A 21,072-nucleotide genomic window follows, 5' to 3' on the forward strand; every position below is an offset into this window, starting at 1 on the left:
AAATAATATTTATAGAAATAATAGATAATAGAATAATAAATAATAGAATATAATATTTCATAAAAACCTTTAATATTGACAAAGAAGTAAGGTAACACCAGTGACAAAAAAATTATACATGCAGTCTTTAAATAAATGCACAAAAAAATATAAAATATCATTAAGCTGTCATTTATGTGTATTCATAAAGTCAAAGGGTAATTTAATAATGTGGTGTAAGTTTAAATGTTAGAAAAATAAATACATCTTGCATTACAATAAGTTGTGATTGTCAAAACATTTGGTAACTCATTTTTATTAAGTTTACTGACAACATGTTACAATGTTTGGCTGCATGGTTACAATTACTGGCAGGTTACTGTATTTATTATTGCTTGACAATATCGATTCATTTTGATAATTATTAGTTACAGTAGATACTTGTTAAAAAATAAATCACTAATGCTGTAAACAGAGAGCCCTAGGCCATTTTTATTACAGGTTAAAAATAACAAATTAAATGAAATATAATGCGTATAAAATATAATTCTTTATTATAATAACAACTTTATAATATTTTATTGATATAAGTAAAAATATAATATGTAGCCTAATATAGTGGACATATATAGCAAAACTCTATAGCTAATTTTTCCAGCCTATAAATGGTCATTAAATTGCTTTCCTGATGTAAAAGTAACTTATGTGACATTGTTCTAGCCGACCTGTTTTATTGACTTCTTACCTTCTTATCACTGATTGATCCGAGGCATATACATTTCGGTAAGTTCGGGTTTATTTACTAATAGTAAAGAAGAGTTAGAGTTGATCGGTTCACGTGCCGCTTGAACTGAGGCGCTACAGAGATCTGTCACGTCACATTTACAAGCGCCAAAACGGTATTTATTGTTTGAATTGCGTAATAAAATTGACATAATCTGAGAGCTGGTCATTTATTTTATATCAAAAGTAACCTACTCTGTCTTGTCTGTCGTTGTCAGTGTCCTCTTTGCTCCGCGATTTTAGAAAATGGATGTGTGGCGTGAGAGCGTGTGAAAAGGGGCCAATTGACCGTTCGCAAAACCCCGCCCTCGAACGGTTCTCGTCCATCCTAGCTCAGCAACTGTAACTAAGGAGAAGGACCTCCGCCAAACATTGAGGTCCGTTTCTCACCTTTTTTTAAATTTTTCATATGCTGTATTTTATGATTGCTTGCAACTATAATAAAAAAATAGGCTACATGTACAAACACCGTTTCACTACGGCACTGCGGCCCCCTCATCAGTCAGCAAACGAGAGGAAAAAAAGAGAAAAAGCACGGACTTACTAATTACGAAACTTTGATGTGGTTGAACAGGAACACAGTCACAAATTCCTCTGGAACTCAAACATTAAACTTCAAAACAAAGTTCGCGCAGTTGCACAACTATTTACACAAATATATCCTTCTCAGTCGGCTACGAGTTATGAGTGAAGAGAACAGCATCGAGAGTTGATGTTTCAGCGCGTCCTCTGATTGCAGTGTTGTGGCGGAAATAGCGCACGGGAGCACATGCGCAAAACAGTTTTGTAAAATGATAAATGATTAAATAAAAATGATTGATATATAATTTTACAAAACTGTTTAGTGCATGTGCTCCCGTGCGCTATTCTGTCTATACTTTCTGTCGTGCCCTGGAGGATATGTCTGCTGCATTACTCCAAAACCAATCACTTAATGTGTGGAGCTCAACCCAGCCATTAGCCATGTGTCTGGTTCTCAATTATTTGACGGGCGTAGTAACAATAACTAAGGGGCGTGGCTTTTGCAAACGGTCAATTGCGTGAGTCTCACGCTCAATGCGTGAGAGTTGGCAGCCCTGACACATCTCACAGTTACTGGTTTATCATGCAGCTCAAAGCATTATGGGTAGAGTCTCTATACAGTCTGTTCTCATTCATCAACACAGTTTCACTGATGATTTATAATAAACACTAAACCCAGGATAGAGCGGCTGAGTGAATGTGGTCTGGACTGTGTGGATGAGGCTCATTGTGTCAGAGACGCTGTAGAAGGACAGAGTTCCTGCGCTGTGATCCACACACACTCCTACTCTCCTGATGGTGGACTTTACTGGGAGATCAGTCTCTATCTTATTGTGTGTGAATGAGGAACTGGAGGAAGAGCAGAACAAACTCCAGGACTGATCATTACGTCCAAACCAACACTCATCACCCGATCCCTTCCTCCTGATGCTCTTATATGACACTGATATACACACACCACTACCAAACACACCATCACTCCACTCAATCTCCCAGTAACAGCGTCCACACACACTCTCTCTACACAACACCTGATACACATCATCAAATCTGTCTGGATGATCAGGATACGGCTGAAGCTTTGGGTAAGTGTTAGTAATCACTCTGTTCTCCTCAGACAGACTGATGTGTTTATACACAGTGTTCGGATCCAGAGTGAACTGATGAGAATCTGATGGAGAGAAAACACATCAGAATCAGGAATTATGAATCTGATCTTTTATTATAGCTGAACTCTTCATGTTCAATATATCTGCAGTGTCTCAGTGCAGTTTACCAGATATCCTGTGCAAATCATCACATGATCAACTCTAAATCTCTTCTGTCGTGTTTTCTTTCTCCTTCTACAGGAAGAACATGAAGACACTCAGTGAGTTTCTCTGCTTGTGTTCTCAGTGACTTACATTGTAGGAAGTCGTTCCTGGTTCTGGGAACAATGTTGGTGAAAGTGACTGTGGAAATCAACAGACATGAAGAGTGTGATTATCATGTCGAGACAAAACGATCCTAAGACATTTCTAACATTTTAACATTCAAAATCTTTAACGACCCCCCCATCATCATCCGCATCAAACACACTAGCAGACACATTTCATTTAGTAACTCATTCAATTAAGTTTTTAGTAGTTGCAACAACAAATGAAGACAATTAGCAACATGCAATTACTCATAAGAATAAATATTTTTATTTCCAACAACAGGTTCCACTTTTTTCTAAAACTGATGAACAAATTAAAATCTGTCAATGTAAACTATTGTCACAATGTCTGGGTGATGTCCCCTGGGTAGCCACTAGAGGTCCTTTTCCCCCACAGGTGTCAGTCACTATTGGACTACAATCCCCATCACCCTTGTCGGACTCATTATCACACTCAGCTGTTCCCACTCACCTTGTTAGTGTCTGCCTATTTATAGCCTGTCTGTTTGATCACTTGGTGTGGAATCCTTGTATATTGTCCCCACACTTCCGTTCCTGTTGCTTGTTTATGTCTTGTGTTTTTGGATTGCCTTTTGGATTTCGACCCTTGCCTGGACTGCTTGTGAGTACGGATTACCCTTGAATAAACTGCGCTTGAACTATCAACCTTTTGTGTGTGTGTCGTGACAACTATCAATTAATCAGAGAAATAACCTCATGTTATTAAACAAATGTGTCCATTTTATACCTTAATGTGAATATCAAATAATCAGATAATTCATGTATTATTGTATGTATTTTTACCCCAAACATTAATTAATTTAAGAAGAACAATAATATAACCAAATCAAATATATCCGGCATGGTTTTTGTGACAGACAGAAAGTCATCAGTTGAAAATGAATCTGAAAATATCAGATATGAAGCTCTAATAAGAAATGTGTCTGTCATTTCGTCAAGCAGTTTCTGGATGTTCAGTCTCAGGAACTCCTTTAATTTTTCTTTTAGTTCAATAAAACAAACTAACTAACTTTTCAACCAGAGTGTTCTCAACATCATTTGCCATCTTGTCGATTCTGTCTTTTACTGTATTATTGGAAAGAGGTACCGGTCTAAGTTTGGAAGCCACATGTAGGGTTGCCACCTTCAGTGTGGCAAAATAAGGGACACCCATTCACCCCCATAGAGCTTTTCGACTTTTTCCAATTTCAAACATCTGTATTTTAATATCATCTGCAGTTTGCCACTTTTTATGTGTGTTTTGCGTTGTTTCTGATTTTGATGAATTTTGTCAATCTTCTAAACAAGCTCCGACGTTGATGTAATTTGATTCTAATCATAATGTAACATTATTGAAAAACAGATTTTTGTCAGTACAAAAAATGCTTAACTTTGACAGTAATTTTTATTGTTATAATTGTGATTTCATATGTAGATATGAATCCAACTAAAAACAAGTGAAAATATGTATTTTAGTCAAATAGCAAATGGTGTAGCTCTGCAGCCATCTACTAAAGTGATCATTTCTTTACTTTTGAAACGGCATTTTCCTAAAAATGGGCAAAAATCTTACACTAAACCATGTCAAATTATCTATATCCATGAACGTTAGAAATGTGGGTCTTTTATCAAGTGAATTTTACTTTTTTTTTTTTTTTACTGTTTTTGTATAAAAAAATATTTATTTGTTGATATAGCCTAAATTAAAAAAATATAAGAAATCCTCCTAAAACTATAAATCCTAAAAAAAAACTATTGTTGTTTCAAAATTACATTTTGTTGAAACAACACAAGTGACTTTTTCCCCCCACACAAAAAACAGATATTATTCAAATTGATTTACATTTTTTATTGTAGATCTAGAAAGTGTTGTCAACCGTGCAAAGTCTCACGCCATTTGGACAAAGATAATGTTTTATTTATTTCAGCAAACGTCATTTTGGGTCAAAGACCCGAACAGCGCACAAGGGGTTAAAAACGTGCAGGTTTACAGCGCATGTTCACGAGACTCAGTCGCTATAGAAACAAAGACGCTAAAATGCAATCACGCAATGAGCTTCTCTACTACGAAATTGATGTCTTTATATTTGCTATTAGTATTATCCATACTGCAAAATCCTTATGTTTTTATTCAACTATATGTGGGCCTAATGTAAAATACGGGACAAATCGCGTCCCTTATTGATTTGATACGGGACGCATCATCTTACTTGTAAATACGGGATGATTCCGTATTTTAAGGGACGGGTGGCAACCCTAAGTATAAGAAACATTTAATATTGGATCAGAGCATACAGAAGAAAAATGCTGACAGAACACTTGAGCCATAGATAAAGAGTCAGAGATTATTATATTGCCATCTCTTAATTGATTAATGGGACTTTTGTCTGAATTATTTATTATGGCTTTTAAACTGTTCCAGACCCTACCCAAGAATGACCCAGCAGACTACACTAAACCATCTGACCTCACGACTAGAAGATCATGTAATCAATCTAATGAAACTTTGGTTTGGAAGCCACATGAGTCCCATATATTATTTTCTGCCATTTTTACACATGCGGTTTTGAGTAGAGTTTCCCCGATGGTGTGCGGCTTTTTTGATTGGGCAATGAGGAGAGCGCACTCGAATGATGCAACCGTTGCCTGTCTATTCTCCTCATTTCCAGCTCTAGTGAAAGCATCTCTGATGTTCTGGGGCCTGTTGGATATAACAAGTTATTTCTTCCTCAGGAAGAGTTCTCTGGGTTTACCAGCCGTCAGTGGGTGTTTGCTGCTCTGAGGCCTCCTCAATTTGCAGGGCTTCATGCTTTCACTCGCTAGTCTCTCACCACAGATCTATTATAATAGAAATATATCTCAATTCTAATATAACTTAATATAACACAGATTACACACCCCATTCTCACCCTGTCCATTGCTTCAATGCTTCGAGATAACTGTCCAAATAAATCCTTGTTTTCTTTTTAGCGCATAAATTTCTCTCTTCTACCTGACGCTTTGCCATATTTGATTTTGCTGCCGCATCTTTTTTATTTTATTTTAAAGCTGCGTATGACTATTCCCACCCTCGCGATAGATCATTTGCGATGTTAAGGAAATTGCTACACTTTTAATTTATAAACTATTATTTAAATATTCTAAATTAAATAATTTATCGTATTTTTTTTAAAAATTATTAAAAATCTTCCAACCTAGAGTGAGCTTGGCGACCCCTCGTAAATCTTTAGCGACCCCGGGTTGGGAACCACTTCTACATGATATGAGATGATGGGGATGATTTCTGAGAGCTGGTGAATCTCCAGGACTTTACCTCTGTCTGAGATTTTCTTCAGCTCCTCTTTGCAGAAATCCTCCAGTTTGACTCTCAGCTGACGGACAGATTCTCTCACGCCATCAAAAGAGGAGAGAGAACTGAAGGGATTGTCATTTACGTCTGTAGATTCAGGAGGAGCTGAGAGAGACTGGAAACTCTACAGAAAACACAAATCAAAGCTCATCACCTCCACACTTCCTCAATAACCTGCACTACTGCCAGATCTGAGCGGCTATATAGTTATAAATAAGAGTTTAAATATTAGGGAAGTTTTGAACTGTTGTTGTCTGGAAACTCAATATATCATTCAGAAAAGTTTCCTCAGAGATTTCCAGAGCTGAACTGCATTTGTAAGTGCGTCTCGTTCAAGAGAAGAAGATCAGATGAGAGTCTGACTGATGATGATATAATAACCGAACACACAGATCAACACTTCAGTCGACGGCTCATTCTGCGGTCATGAAATGTTTCTCTGAGTCTCTTGCTCAAGTCCACTATGACCCTGTTCTTCTAGATCTGTGTTACCTGCAGGAACTGGATGTGATCCTGTGTGTGTGAAAGCTGCTCCAGCTCAGCGTCTCTCCTCCTCAGATCATTGATCTCCTGCTCCAGTCGCTCCAGTCGTTCTTCAGCTCGACTCACTGCAGTCTTTTCCTGATCTCTGATCCGCTGTGTCGCCTCAGAGCGGCTTCTCTCAATGGAGCGGATGAGCTCAGTGAAGATCCTCTCACTGTCCTCCACTGCTGTGTGTGCCGAGCGCTGTTACACACACATCACAATCACACAGTGTCTTCAGTGAGTCCTGACTGAGACGTGTCAAACTTCTCTTCTTCTCCAGACTCACCTTATGAGACGCCACAGCCTCTCTCAGCTGCTGAAGATCTTTCTCTCTCTGCTGGATCCTCTGCTGGAACGACCTCTGCGTCTCCTTCAGCTGGAGCTAAAGGACAAACCGATGACAGTGACGGTAATACTACCACAATATTATCATGTGAACAGCTGATATGAAGCTAATTGATGTGAGATCTAGTATGGAAATGTTCAAAGGCTCAACTAGGGATGCACCGATTAGTGTTAAGGTCACCTGACGACAGGTCCCTAGCATATGGGTCATGCTGCGAGGGGCTCAGGGAGTTCATATTCTGTTTCTGATTCTGTATCTGTGTTGATGGATGAAACAGAGCAGCGTTTGAACTAGTGTTGGGCTCCAACTGTCAGCCTGTGAGATCGGCGATACACAATATTATCGTGAGGGGGCGGGGGGTTACTTATTTGATTATTAACTTGCTTATTTACTTATTCATTTGCTTGTTTTATTACTTCGTTTTATATACGAGTCTTTTTCTTTTTTGATGTTTATTAATAGTGTTTATTAATAGGCTAAATCAGGTTATTTCCCCATATAGTGAGGTAAAAAAAAGAGAGATCCTAATCATTCTTGTATCTGACTCTAGTATCTTAGTCTGGCAAGCGCCGGAAAGCTCCGGAAGTGATCTCCCGGATGAGTTTGCGCGAGCTTCCGTAAATGTATTTTTTTACATCGGTTTAAACATCCCGGATAAGCGCAAACTAGTACCATTTCTATTAGCCGTCCTACCTACAATCTCTGTTCTGTGCATAGGTTCTGGTGTAAACAATGAGTGACGTACACGCGCAAGAGATCACTTCCGGCGCTCTACGGCGCTTGCTTGCTTTACGTGACGTCACGAACGCGCATCACAGAACAGAGCAAGGCGAGCGCTTGTGCTTATAAAGCTTAAACTTTTTTATTTATTTTTTAAATGACCGAGCGTTTCGCTAGATAAGACCCTTATTCATCGTCTGGTATCGTTTAAAGCCCGTTGAATCTGCACTGACACTGTCATTTGGACCTTGAACTGTTTGGTCGCCAGTGAAGTACATTTATATGGAGAAATGTTTTCATCAAAAACCTTAATTTCTTTTCGACTGAAGAAAGAAAGACATGAACATCTTGGATGACACCAGGGTGAGTAAATTATCAGCAAAAGTTTTTTTAAAAAGTGAACTAATCCTTTAAGACTTAACCAACTATATTTCACAAGGATACTCGCAGATATGGGCATTTTGACATAATTATGTGTGAATTTGTCCGTTCAAGCACAAGAAGACATAAAAGAGAACTCAATTCATTAGGCTATTCATGCTCTGTCTGAGGCAGCTTTCTTGATGCGCACTTCGGATGTTTGTGTTCAGATAACGTCATGTGATTATTTTATCGCCTTCCTGTAATATTGTAGGGAACCATTCATTATACATAAATCATGTAACAATTCATGTTGTTACTTGAACATACAATTTAATTTTAATCCAAATTACACGTGTGCAGAAGTTCCGTGATCTATATACTGTAGAGTTCCGTGAACCGGTCCGTGAACCCGCTTGTACCGGGCCTTGAAATATTACAAGTTTTTTTTTGTTTTTTTTATAGTAATTGTCATTTTTAAATTATTTTTTAAGTGTTATGACATGTCCAAAACATAAACAATAAATAAATAAAAATGTGTTTCTTTGAGCGACTTGCCATTGCCTAGCGTCTCATTGGTTCTGGACATATGGTATCTGACCGGATTTTAAAGCGCGGAGCACGTGAAGTGGCAAAGAACTATGTGGAGAGATGATCGGGTCCCAACTTCCATGGCCCATTTCATTGCGGACTCTTCGTGTAAAAGAAAGGGCGATGACCAACTCGAAAAGGAAAAGCAGGTCAAGCTTCAATCGTAATACGATGCCTCATATATTAGATATGGATTTACGTCAACAGGCGATTCTGTGGCACCAAATCCATTGTGTTGTTTGTGGTGAAATACTCTGCAATGAAGCCGTCAAAACAATCCGTGTCCTAACTACACACAACGCAACACGCGATAAAATGCGTCTTTTCCATGTTGATCAGAGTTTTTGTCCTAACCACCCGCGACACGCGACGATTCTATTCTAGAAACTGTTTCTATTTTTCTGCGACGTCGCGCTGGAACAAACACAAAGTGTGGGAATGATAATCTCAGGCACTGTTTATGTGCTTTATTTAATGTTAAAAGCATGTAATGTGACTGAATATAATTTGTAGCTGTAAAAGCAACAATGGATAATTTACCTCAGATCTTGAAATTAAACAAATGGAAACAAGAACGTTCAAAGTTATTTGACAAAAATTGTTTTAGTAACTCAGTAGCCTATGTATTTGAATACTGTGTGGTGTAATATTTGTGAATTTATTTATGTAGCTACTAGCTACTTATCCATTTTCTTGCAATTGCCGTCAAGATTACTCTGGTGCTGTGCACTCGCCGCGAAAGAGCCCGCCCACACGCTGTTCTGATTGGCTCTGGGTTTTGATTGATTTGTATAGTGGACAGACAAATTATTATTATTATAATTTTTTTTTTTCACTATTAACAAACAGAACAAGTCGATACATGCAAGAAATATAAACAATCTTTCAAAACAAAAAATAGATTATGGTTCGGACAGAAAAATTATTTGTCACTGGATCTTATCGCATCGTGCCTGGTTAGGACACGGTGTTAGTGAGTGGAGTGCTATGGGAGTTGCTTTTGAAATAGGCCTAATTGTATGTGAGAAAAGGGAAACATTTTGTGAACTGGTCTTAAAGTTTAAAAAGATTGCTATATTCATACAATAAGCCTTAGGTGCCATCTAGTTCACTACATGCAAATAAACGATAGTCTGTTACTGCTTTACACAGTGCTATGTTTTGAAACGATGCATCTTAAAATTGAGGTATTTAAATTGACAACTGGTCCCTGGAAATTTTTTTATGAATATGCTGGTCCCTGGCACAAAAAAGTTTGGGAACCCCTGGCCTAATATGTTCCTCGTTTTTCTCTCTTACTCTACTTATTGACATATCCAACTGAATTACAAACTTTCCATCATTGTCTGTAAAAAGGGATGCACCGCTGTGCGCTGAATCCGCTCCGGATGTTTCTGTCGTGAACAGCAGATATGCGTGAACACTATTATTTTTTAACTACATTTTAGTGTCTTCTTTTTTCGTTAACGATATTGCATGTTGATATAATCATATTTATTATCATTTAAGGATGTTGGTTTTGTCATCGTCTCGTCTTAGGATATGTTTACACAACAGCGATGTACTAAAAACAGACGACAACGTTGTCAAAATTATCCCGTTCACACGGATCTGTGAAAATGAATTAAAATATCGGTCTTAGATGTCATTTCATTAAGAAAAAAACAAATTCCTGGTTTTGTTGTTTACATGGAGACGGTAAAGGCATCCTTTTCTAAACCATGTACTTTGAAACCCGTTTTCAAAAGCTTGTGTCTTCAGCCACCCAAAATGCTGGTGTTGTGTAAATGAACGACCAAAACAGATACATTTTTTCAGTTGAAAATAGTGTTGTCTAAACATACCCGTGTGTCCACCAAAGCATTTTTACCCAGCTGAAAACGCTAGGCGCTCTGCTGAAAACTCCGAGCTGCGGGCGCTTGAGAGCGTTTTGGCAGCGCAGTTTTTTTTTTTCAGTTGAGACGCATCGTTGCTATGATACAGAATATCCGTTGGTCCGTGTGGTATTAGTCCCGCCCCTCCTCCACTGTGATTGGATGATTGGCTAAAAAGTGACAGTGATGAGCGCTGCGTTTTACCCAAAGTTGAACATTCTTCAACTCTCAGCGACCTGTAAAAAACGCCGGGCGCTCAGCGTTAAATACTCGCTCAGCACCTCGTTACGCTCCTGGCGTTCTAAAAACATTATTCATTTAAGGACATTTTTTTCCATGACTTAGGCCGTGTCTACCAAAGCGTTTTTCACGTGGCTGGCTTTATTTTTCAATTGTTTTCAATGGGAACGCCGCGTGAAAAACGCTTTGGTAGACACACGGCCTAAGTCATGGAAAAAAATTTCCTCAAATGAACACTTTTCATCATTGATTTCATTAATGAAATTAAAACTGCATAAGTGTGTCTACATTATTTTTTAATCAATAGTTGTAAGTTCATACCTGATTCTCTGTCCTCTGTGCTGCCGCTGATACAGTGTCGTGGTTTTTATGTTCATCCATTACACACAGCAAACATATACACTTCTGATCAGTGCGGCAGAAAACCTCGAGGATCTTGTCGTGTTTCTGGCAGATCATCTCCTGCAGTCGTCCAGTGGCATCAGTCAGATTGTTTCTCTTTCCTTTAAACCAACTCTCGTGTTGTTCAAGGTGACTCTGGCAGTAAGAGTTCAGACACACCAGACAGGACTTGACGGCTTTGTGTTTTCTTCCAGTACAGACGTCACACTGCACATCTCCAGCTCCAGCGTAACACTCAGCAGCAAATTTAGTCTTCTTCAGTTTCTCCACCATTTCAGCCAGAAGTGTGTTTTTAGCTAAAGCAGGTCTTGGCCTGAAGGTCTGTCTGCACTGAGGGCAGCTGTAGACGCTCTTCTCATCCTCCTGATCCCAGCAGTCTGTAATACAGATCTTACAGTAACTGTGTCCACAGGGAATGGTCACTGGATCCTTCAGGAGATCCAGACACACTGAACACAGGAACTCATCCTGAGAAAATCTGGCTTCTGCCATTTTACTGCATGAAGACAGAGACACAAACACACAACAGTTCAACTACACTTCAGTTTCACTTTCCCTGAACTCGTGTGATTCCTGTTTCCTGGTTCGGTGTTTGAGTGACGTGTGCAAAAGATAATAAAACGTCCACTAGATGTCAGCCTTAAACAGACATTCAAAGAATATACGTTACAGAGAAGCAAACACAATTAAAGTGCCCTGAATCTTTTCAGATGTGCAGGAAATTGCCATTGTTGACATGGTAATTGCAATTTTACATTTTTAAAACAGTGAATGTGTGATGAACTCTGCTATCAGTTTGTCCAGGTAAGAGTCTGTTCAGAAACCAAACAGGGTTATGCATAATGTAAAAGACTGTAAAACTCTAGTTTAGAGGGTAATGGAGGTGGAAGCCAGGCGAACTCCACAAACTTTTATCTTTGTGGATGAAGCTGGATTTAACCACGCCGTAGGGGAAGAAATGTGATTGACAGAGAGCAACTGTGGATGTCAGTATTATTCCTGCCTCCATACTCCCCCTTTCTTAAACCCCATAGAAGAGTTTATTTATATACAGTATCTTACGAAAGTGAGTACACCCCTCACGTTTCAGCAAACATTTTAGTATATCTTCTCAAGGGACTAAAGAAATGAAACTTTTATATATTTTAGAGTAGTCAATATGCGGCTTGTATAGCAGTATATTTACTGTCATCTGAAAATAACTCAACATACAGCCATTATTCTCAAAATAGCTGACAAACAAAACATTTCGGACCAGAAAATGTTCCAAAGACTGTCGAGGGTTTTCAGATTCGATGACAAAAGAAAAAGAGATGCAAGAAGGTAAACTGACAAGCTGGCACCTCTCAGAGAAATGTGTAGAGAGCGATGTACAATCCTGGTCTCAGCGTGATTGTGGATGAGGGCCTGGTTGGATTCAGGGGCCGGTGCTTTTTCAAACAGTTCATGCCAAGCAAGTCTGCAAAATATGGCATCAAACTCTGGGCAGCCTGCGATGCAGGAAGTTGAAGCTGCTGGAATATGCAAGTGTACACGGGCAAACCTGCAGCACAGCATGAGAGAAACATGGGCAAGCGAGTCGTGAATGAAATGACACATGGCCTTCAGGGATCTTAATTCTTGATTGAAACTTCTTTTCTAAGCTAAATAGCATATAAAATTAATAGAACTGTCATTTGATGACAGCAGATATGCTAAATGTGTGTGTATGCGTGTAATATTGCAGATTGTTGCTTGCTGGCCGATGGTACTGTTCTTCAACATGGTCGCTGTATCTGCCTATAAAGCGTTCGTGCTGTGGAGGGAAATTAATCCCACCTGGAAACAGGGTTCAAGAGGAGGATTTTTCTGGAGGGGCGAGGGAGAGCGCTAGTGTCCCGCTTTATAAAATCCAGACAGAGCATCCCACACACACCAGCCTCTCATGAGAAAATTTTATATAATATTTGCTGCCTTTTACCGCTAAGAGGCGCTACAATCACAGACTTTGAAAAGTGTCAGTTCATTCTCTCTATTGCTTAATCTGACGCGGCTCGTTGAGAACTGGTATCAGATATATTCAAGTGAATCAGTTAAACAAATTCATAATCCCTAATACTGAAATTACAGTACAAATTTAGAACTGAAAAAAATGTAGGCTTCTATTTTTTGCTTCTAATTTTATTTATCTAATTTTATCTATAAGATTATTGTTTTGTGAATCATTCACGTAATTGAGATGACTGACAGTGATACCCGGCCATAGCAACAGAAGACATTTTTCAAAACAGAATCCATACATTGAACAAATCAGAAAAAATAATGATTTTGTTGACTTCTACAAAAAATAACAGACTAACTAAATAGTATTGCTTTCAATATAATATTGAACAGAACTAAGTTGATTCAGTTCAAAACCCCATCGCACATTTCAATGTTTAATAGTCGGGACAGATTATTTATTACCTGGTGAAGCCACTTTTCTTTAGATTATAATAATCTAAAGAAAATTATGGTGATCTGATATATATGAATGCTTCTGCCCAATGTTTGAAGAAACTGGATGTTGTGTATCATTGTGCATTACATTTTTTCACTGGTTGTGGTTATAGGACACATCATTGTATCCTTTATCATACAGCTAAATGGCCCTTTCTTTATGCAAGAAGGTACATTCACTGGCTATGTTTCATTTACAAGGCACTTCTTGGACTAGCTCCTACTTAGCGTTTACACGATGGGAAAACTAAGATATTTCTCTGCGTTTTGGCCTGTCATTTACACGAAAACGCCGTTTTTATCTCAGAAAACGATTATTTCTAAAAACTCCGGCCAAAGTGGAGATTTCTGAAAACGGCGGTTGTGTTGTCGTGTCAACTGGGAGAAACGGGGTTTTAGGTTCTCTCTTGTCGATTCTGAGGATTCTGATTGGCTTGCATGGCTTTATCCTTCTCCCTACACTGCCGTGCCGCCCATAGGTTTAGCACAGTTATGATGGCGCTCGACGGCGTATTTATGCGGGTTGTGTGCACGATGTTTGCTCCTGTCTGCCTCGCTGTGACTGCTGCTGCTGTGAGTTTGTTTGCTGCGTCTAAGCCTCGTATTAGCTTCGTATTTCTTTCTGTTTTGAACCATCATTTATTATAAATTCTAGTTGTTTATACTACTAAATACATCTTACTCAACATCTCAGATTAACCTGACATTGCTAGCTTCCGTTATTGTCAGCACAACACGCTAACTCGCTAGCCTTTTAACGCACCACCCGTGCGCTCAGTTATTTATTTTTCTCTCGCGCGCCCGCGCCTTTGAGTTCATAAAAGCCCAGGTGAGTAAGAATCAGTCAACAAACACGGTGAGTAATGTCTTCTCCTGTTATTGTCACCTGCACTTCATGTCACATGTTTACCATAGCCTTCTCTGTCGGCAATATAGGATTTATATGTGATAAATGCAAGGAGACAGTCAGGCTGACGGAGAAGATTTCAGAACTAGAGACACGCATCCAAACTTTAATCGAGAATAGTAAGAAGAGTGCTAGAGCTTTAGATACTATTTTGGATGCGCCTAGCCTAGTGAACTCTTTACATGAGTCGGTTCCGGCTGAAGTAGAGCCCGTGCAGCAGGGCAGATGGGTGACAGTGAGAGATCGCTCTAGTCGCGGATCAAAAAACCACTTTTCCGTTCCGATAACAAATCGATTTGCCCCACTCAGTGAAACACCCACTGAGAATTATTCTGATTGTGCCCTAGTTATTGGCGATTCTATTACACGGAACGTGAAAATAGAGACACCAGCCACCATAGTCACATGTTTGCCGGGAGCCAGAGCGCCTGATATCAAAGCAAATTTGAAAGTGCTGGCTAATGCTAAACGTAAATTCTCTAAGATTATTATTCACGTCGGCACTAATGATGTTCGACTTCGCCAGTCGGAGATCACCAAAATTAATATTAAAGAGGTGTGTGAACTTGCAAGTACTATGTCAAGCACTGTAATTTGCTCTGGCCCCCTTCCTGTTCGGCGGAGTGATGAGATAGTTAGTAGATTGTGTTCACTCAATGGCTGGCTGTCTGGGTGGTGTCCACGAAATAATATAGAATTCATAGACAATTGGAAAAGTTTTTGGGGCAAACCTGACCTGTTGAAAAGAGATGGTATTCATCCCTCCTGGGATGGTGCTGCTCTTCTCTCTAGTAATTTGGCTCATAGTCTTAGAGATAAAACATGACAATCTGGGCCTCAGGTCAGGAAGCAGACAGACTGGCTTAACCGACCGTCTGCTAGCGGCCTCACGTCACCAAGGTCAGATAAATCCCATCACATAGAGCCTCTTTCACCTAGATATCATCATATAGAGACTGTGTCTGTTCCCCGAACTTGGAAATCCAAAATACGTTCAAACCCATCTAAGGTTAAAAATTTAATTGATCTTCAACAAATAAAAAACAGATATAATACAAATGAGCAAATGATAAAGCTTGGGTTGCTGAATATTCGATCTCTTACTTCAAAAGCGCTAATAGTTAATGATATGATTACAGATTATAACCTAGATGTGCTGTGTTTAACAGAAACCTGGCTAAAACCAAACGATTACATTGCTTTAAATGAGTCAACCCCACAAGATTACGGTTATAAACATGAACCTCGTCTGAAACGCAAAGGGCACTATTTGAGGGTACAGCCCTTTGTAGTGGTGTCCGAAACCATAGTGGACGTTATTGAGTAAACTCATTCAATCCCACAATGCACCGCAATAACGAGTGTACACCCGATGTGCGCTCAACAGCTAGAGAATACCCATAATGCACTGTGAGAGTCACACGCTGATGAATTCCTGTGTCTCGCCAGGAGATGGCGCTGCAGCTGAATCCATTAATTTTTAATTTTAATTTTTCCTTTTTAATTTTTTATTAAATTGTTTAGTTAAAGCTAGTTTCCATGCCAGTTCTAGATAAATCTTTTCATTACTACTGGATCTGCCAGTTTGCGGTTTCAAATGATTATTATTAAACAGCCCAAACTATGCAAAATCGGCAGCCCTTCCGGTGCACTCAGTGTCCGAATTACACCTCCGGTACCGAAATACCTCGCGAGCTTCAGCCCAAACAAACACGCTGAGACCTACCCTCACCGCGGGTGAAACATCCACTGAACTAGGATCTGATTGAGATTTAAACCCAGACATTTAGTGTAGATTTATTTTTTCTCAATTCTGTTCATTATTAAACAGGACAAACACACAGAAAAACACCTGGTGATCCACGTGACAGAATATTATAAAGATGGCTTTTATTAAAGAGGAGAGTGAATGTTTCTTCAATCCTCACATCTTCAGAGTGAAAGATGAAGAAACTGTGGAACAAACAGGTTGGTTTCATTCTCACAGCTGAACTCAGTCATTTGATCAAAATGTCCAGCTTCACAGAAATGAGAGATGTTTTTGAAGAATATCATATGAGTGTCACATTAAATTGGTTTTTATTTCACATGGAGTGGGACAGACATGTTCAGATCACATGACCAGACAAATACTAACAGTTTTTAAATATAAGTAAAAGTACTGGTGTCCAAAAAGTAAGTAAAAGTCAGAATTACTCTTCTAAAAAACTACTCAGAGTACTAGTTACTTTTTAAGTAACTGAAGATTTCCCCTGAGATGAGCATCAAGATCAGGTCTTTGTGGAGAGATGGACACCTTTTCTCTGACGTCATTCTTGATGCAGTCGGGTGTTCTTGTCTCCGTCTCCTGACTCCTTAATTTACAGTTAATATATCTTCTATGAATTAAAAGAACACAAAGTATAAGAAGACAAGTTTACAAGCATAGCCTTTCTAATTATACATAAAAAACTAAGGGCTACTTAGAGTGTTAACGTTTACGTTGCTTAAATTCGATGCAAATTATAAAGTAATTTCAGTACTGTGATTATGAATTCGTTTTACTACAATGTTTCACTTGAATGGTGGTTGAGAATGAACTGTTCACTTTCTAACTTTTCAAAGTCTGTGATTATAGTGCCACTTAGTGGTAAACGGCAGCAAATACACGTCCCTAATGTTGTCTATGTGGGAAAGGCAGCGGTAAAAGTGTTATTGTGGTGGAGAACCAGAGCCGGCTCTCCCTATAAGCCGCTAGGGGGCCCTCAAACTATGGTCCGACCATAGACCCTGCGACTGTGACCTGTAACTCGACGTACATTTGCATCACATGTTAACGCAGCGGTAGAGTTACTCACGGGACACTGCACTTTTTGATGTAGAAAAAAAAATACTATGGAAATCAATGGGGTCCATCAACTGTTTGGTTACACACATTTGTCAAAATATTTTATTTTGTGTTCAGCAGAAGAAGAAAAAAATTATACATGGAGAGTGAGTAAATAATGACAGAATTTTCATGGGTGAAAAATGTTAATACATTTATTATTGTTATCTTGTTTCAGGTCCATCTGATCTGTTGTATTTGAAAATATGTCTCATTTTAAGTGTTTAATTTAAAATTGTCCGTTTTGTAATTAAATTGTTGTTGTTTTTTCAAAAAGAAACTGTTTTTCTTAAGTTAGCTTGGGTTTGATACTGTTAAAATTTAAAACCTTAAACTGAAAAGAAAAAGAAAAGGAAAAACATTGATGTAAGCAACACAGCTACAACTAATAAAATTGATAATGGGTGTCTTTTTTAGTCTGTGAATAATCAATTTTATGATAAATTGAAATCTGTACTAAAGGAGATTGGTACAAAAAAAATAAATTAATTGTTTTAGGTGATTTTAATTTAAACTGGGTGGAAAAAGCTAAGAGATATCAACTTAAAAGTATATCAGATCAGTTGAATCTTACACAAATGATCCTTGGCCCAACTAGGATTACTCAATCAACACAAAGTCAGATAGATTTAATTTTTACTAATAAACCTGAAAGAATTACAAAATCATTTAATTTGGGAACAGGTATGTCAGACCCACAACCTGACCTTAATTGTAAGAAAGTTGACAAAAAAAGGTTTTTATACAGACAAGAAGGCAAAAGCTATTTGGTATAATATTATACCAAAATCCCTAATTGGCCAATTCGAGGAGAAATTAAAGCACCTGGACTGGAATGATGTTATGCAGTCTGGTGATATACAACAAGCATTTATTTGTATGATGGATAGAGTTAATACGACTAAAAATGAATTTAGTAAAAATATATCTTACTCGAGTAAAGTACATCTGCCATGGTTAAATGAACAGCTCTGGAAGCTAATGAAGCAGAGAGACTTGACATTAAAGGCTGCTCTTAAATCTAGATTACCACATGATAAGAGAAAATTCCCGAATTTGCTCAATAAAGTAGTAAAAGAATTAAGACAGGCCAAAGCTAATTATTTTATTAAAATAATTGAGGATTCTAAAGGAAATAGTAAATTAATTTGGAAAAATATTGATACAATTATAGAGAAGGAGAATAAAACTGTTCAAAATTGGATTATACGGGACCAATCGAAATGAATAGAAGATAAAGAAAAAATAGCTACAATCTTTAATTCCTTCTTCTTGAACTCTGTACAGTGTCTGGCTAGGAAATGTGGTGCTAGATCTGGAGTACTAGAACCCATAAACAATGAAACGCCTGTCTTCACTATTGAAAATGTCTCAGAATCTATTGTATTGAAAATAATTGATAATTTAAAAGGATCTAGGTCTAAAGATGTTTATGATACTGATGTACGATTTTTTAAAACTTATAAATCAATAATAAAACTTATAAATCTTATTTAAACGAAAGTGAAGTGAATCTACACCCAATGCAATTTGGGTTTAGAAAAAAATATTCTACTGAAACTGCTAATTGTTATTTTCTCGAACAAATTAGAAGTCAACTTGACAAAAGGTGGTGTTGTTGGAGCTGTGTTCTTAGACTTAAAGGCATTTGACACAGTGAATCATAACTATTTAATGTCAAAACTTCAGAATTTTAATTTATCAGATGCTGCCTTGATGTGGATGAAATCATACCTCAGTAATAGAAGTCAATGCACAAGAGTGGCTGATAAATGCTCTTTATTTGCTAGCTGTCCTACGGGGGTTCCTCAGGGGTCAATTTTAGGACCGATTTTATTTAATAATAATAATAATAATTCATTACATTTATATAGCGCTTTTCTGGACACTCAAAGCGCTTTACATAGAAGGGGGGAATCTCCTCAACCACCACCAATGTGCAGCATCCACCTGGATGATGCGACGGCAGCCATATTGGGCCAGAACGCCCACCACACACCAGCTTACTGGTGGAGAGGAGACAGAGTGATGAAGCCAATTAGTATATATATATATAGGAGGAGGATTAGGAGGCCATGATGGACAGAGGCCACTGGGCAAATTTGGCCAGGATGCCGGGGTTACACCCCTACTCTTTCGAAAGACATCCTGGGATTTTTAATGACCACAGAGAGTCAGGACCTCGGTTTAACGTCTCATCCGAAGGACGGCGCTCTTTGTCAGTATAGTGTCCCCGTCACTACACTGGGGCATTAGGACCCACACAGACCACAGGGTGAGCGCCCCCTGCTGGCCACACTAACACCTCTTCCAGCAGCAACCTGGTTTTATCAGGAGGTCTCCCATCCAAGTACTAACCAGGCTCAGCCCCGCATTGCTTCAGTGGGAAACCAGTCTTGGGCTACAGGGTGATATGGCTGCTAATATTTAGTATTAATATTAATGATCTGCCTCAAGTATGTCCCTTTCTTCAGCCTGCCAGAGGCGTGACTCCAGGGCCGACGCGCTATGCCTTCGCAAGGGTCCAGAACATCGATTCTGTGTTCAATCTGTTTTTTACGGAGGAGATGAATGACCTCATTGTCAGCATGAACAACCTCCATGGGTGCCGCACAATGAGAAACTGGACCGGGGTGGACTCCGATGGCATAGCGCGTCGGCCCTGGAGTCACGCCTCTGGCAGGCTGAAGAAAGGGAGTTGTCTCCGCGTTGGTGGAAAACCACACTTCGCCGTTTCTCCAAATACACCCAGATCCAGGATCCTCCGAATCCTCCTCGCCTTTAGTGGAAGCTAGAGAGGATGATGAGGGTGCCACATCCAAATCTCCTGAGTCTGTGGTGTCAGAGGGAGAAGACAACTGGAGGGGATCAGGCTGCATAACTAAAACTTCACTGCAAGTTGTTTTCTCATGTTGCTTGCTGCTCTTCTCACCATCAAATGACCAGCAGGCTTGCATGCAAGTGTTCAAATCTACTTGCTTTGTTTTTGGTTAGTCTTCATTTCTCACCATCAAAAGGCAGCAGATTACACTTACCGTACTTTGTTTTTGTTTACTCCATGTAGTTCTGAGAGCTGAGGTGGATGTTTTGATTTTCTCAGACGCATCAAGTTGAGTTAATGCGCGCGTGCGCGCGCTCTCTCTCTCTCTCTCTCTCTCTCTCTCTCTCTCCCTCTCTCGCTCTCACACACACACACACACACACACACACACACACACACACACTTTATTATGCTATTATACTCCATATAACTCCATGTAAAAGCCAGAAACTAAGCTTTTTTTTGCACAGGCCTATCTAAAGGGTTAATGGTGCAACCTGGTTATCAACAGTAAAAATGACAAATTTTACCTCTTCCCAACAGGGAAAACCACCAACAATCAAAAATGCATGATTATATGGTGTCATGGCTTTGCAATCAAAAAATGTGGTTATAATGGAAGTCCATGGGGCAAAAACAGCCACGAACAGTAAATGAGGGAGAAAAAGTTAAAATCTGATGCTGCACAAAAACTATCAATGCATCAAAACCAATGTTGTTTCTAATCTTTGACCTGTCCAAGACTGTGATAAAAGGTTAAACAAATCCAGTCCACAATCACATTTTATATTGAAAATAAGTAATTTTGTGTGTTCTTTCCCCCAAATCAGTGACATCATTTATGAATTTGACAATTAAAGAGTTAAAATCCTGATTTAAAAAAAAAAAAAAA

The 21,072-nt window shown here is 38.8% G+C and overlaps 1 protein-coding gene across 1 annotated transcript; it reads right to left on the reverse strand.

The window, feature by feature from the left end:
- Positions 1 to 179: 179 nt before the first annotated feature.
- LOC307003765 (tripartite motif-containing protein 16-like) lies at positions 180 to 11,683 on the reverse strand. The gene is made up of 6 exons (XM_079622551.1): positions 11,028 to 11,683; positions 6,862 to 6,957; positions 6,543 to 6,776; positions 6,015 to 6,174; positions 2,688 to 2,735; positions 180 to 2,455 (listed from the first exon to the last, which is right to left on the reverse strand). Exons 1-6 carry the CDS (start codon positions 11,598 to 11,600, stop codon positions 1,920 to 1,922), a joined length of 1,647 nt encoding a protein of 548 aa, XP_079478677.1. The 5' UTR covers positions 11,601 to 11,683; the 3' UTR covers positions 180 to 1,919.
- Between the last annotated feature and the right edge of the window lie 9,389 nt (positions 11,684 to 21,072).

This window comes from Phoxinus phoxinus (genome assembly GCF_949152265.1).
Source record: "Phoxinus phoxinus genome assembly, chromosome: 9".
NCBI lineage: Eukaryota > Metazoa > Chordata > Actinopteri > Cypriniformes > Leuciscidae > Phoxinus > Phoxinus phoxinus.

What these genes read in the sequence shown, in the direction of transcription:
- LOC307003765 (XM_079622551.1), bottom strand. Translation starts at nt 11,600, where the DNA reads ATGGCAGAAGCCAGATTTTCTCAGGATGAGTTCCTGTGTTCAGTGTGT. An exon ending in GAAGAAAATCTCAGACAGAG is followed by an intron (nt 2,736 to 6,014) that starts GTAAAGTCCTGG and finishes TGATTTCCACAG; the next exon opens with TCACTTTCACCAACATTGTT. An exon ending in CAGGAACGACTTCCTACAAT is followed by an intron (nt 2,456 to 2,687) that starts GTAAGTCACTGA and finishes TCTCTCCATCAG; the next exon opens with ATTCTCATCAGTTCACTCTG.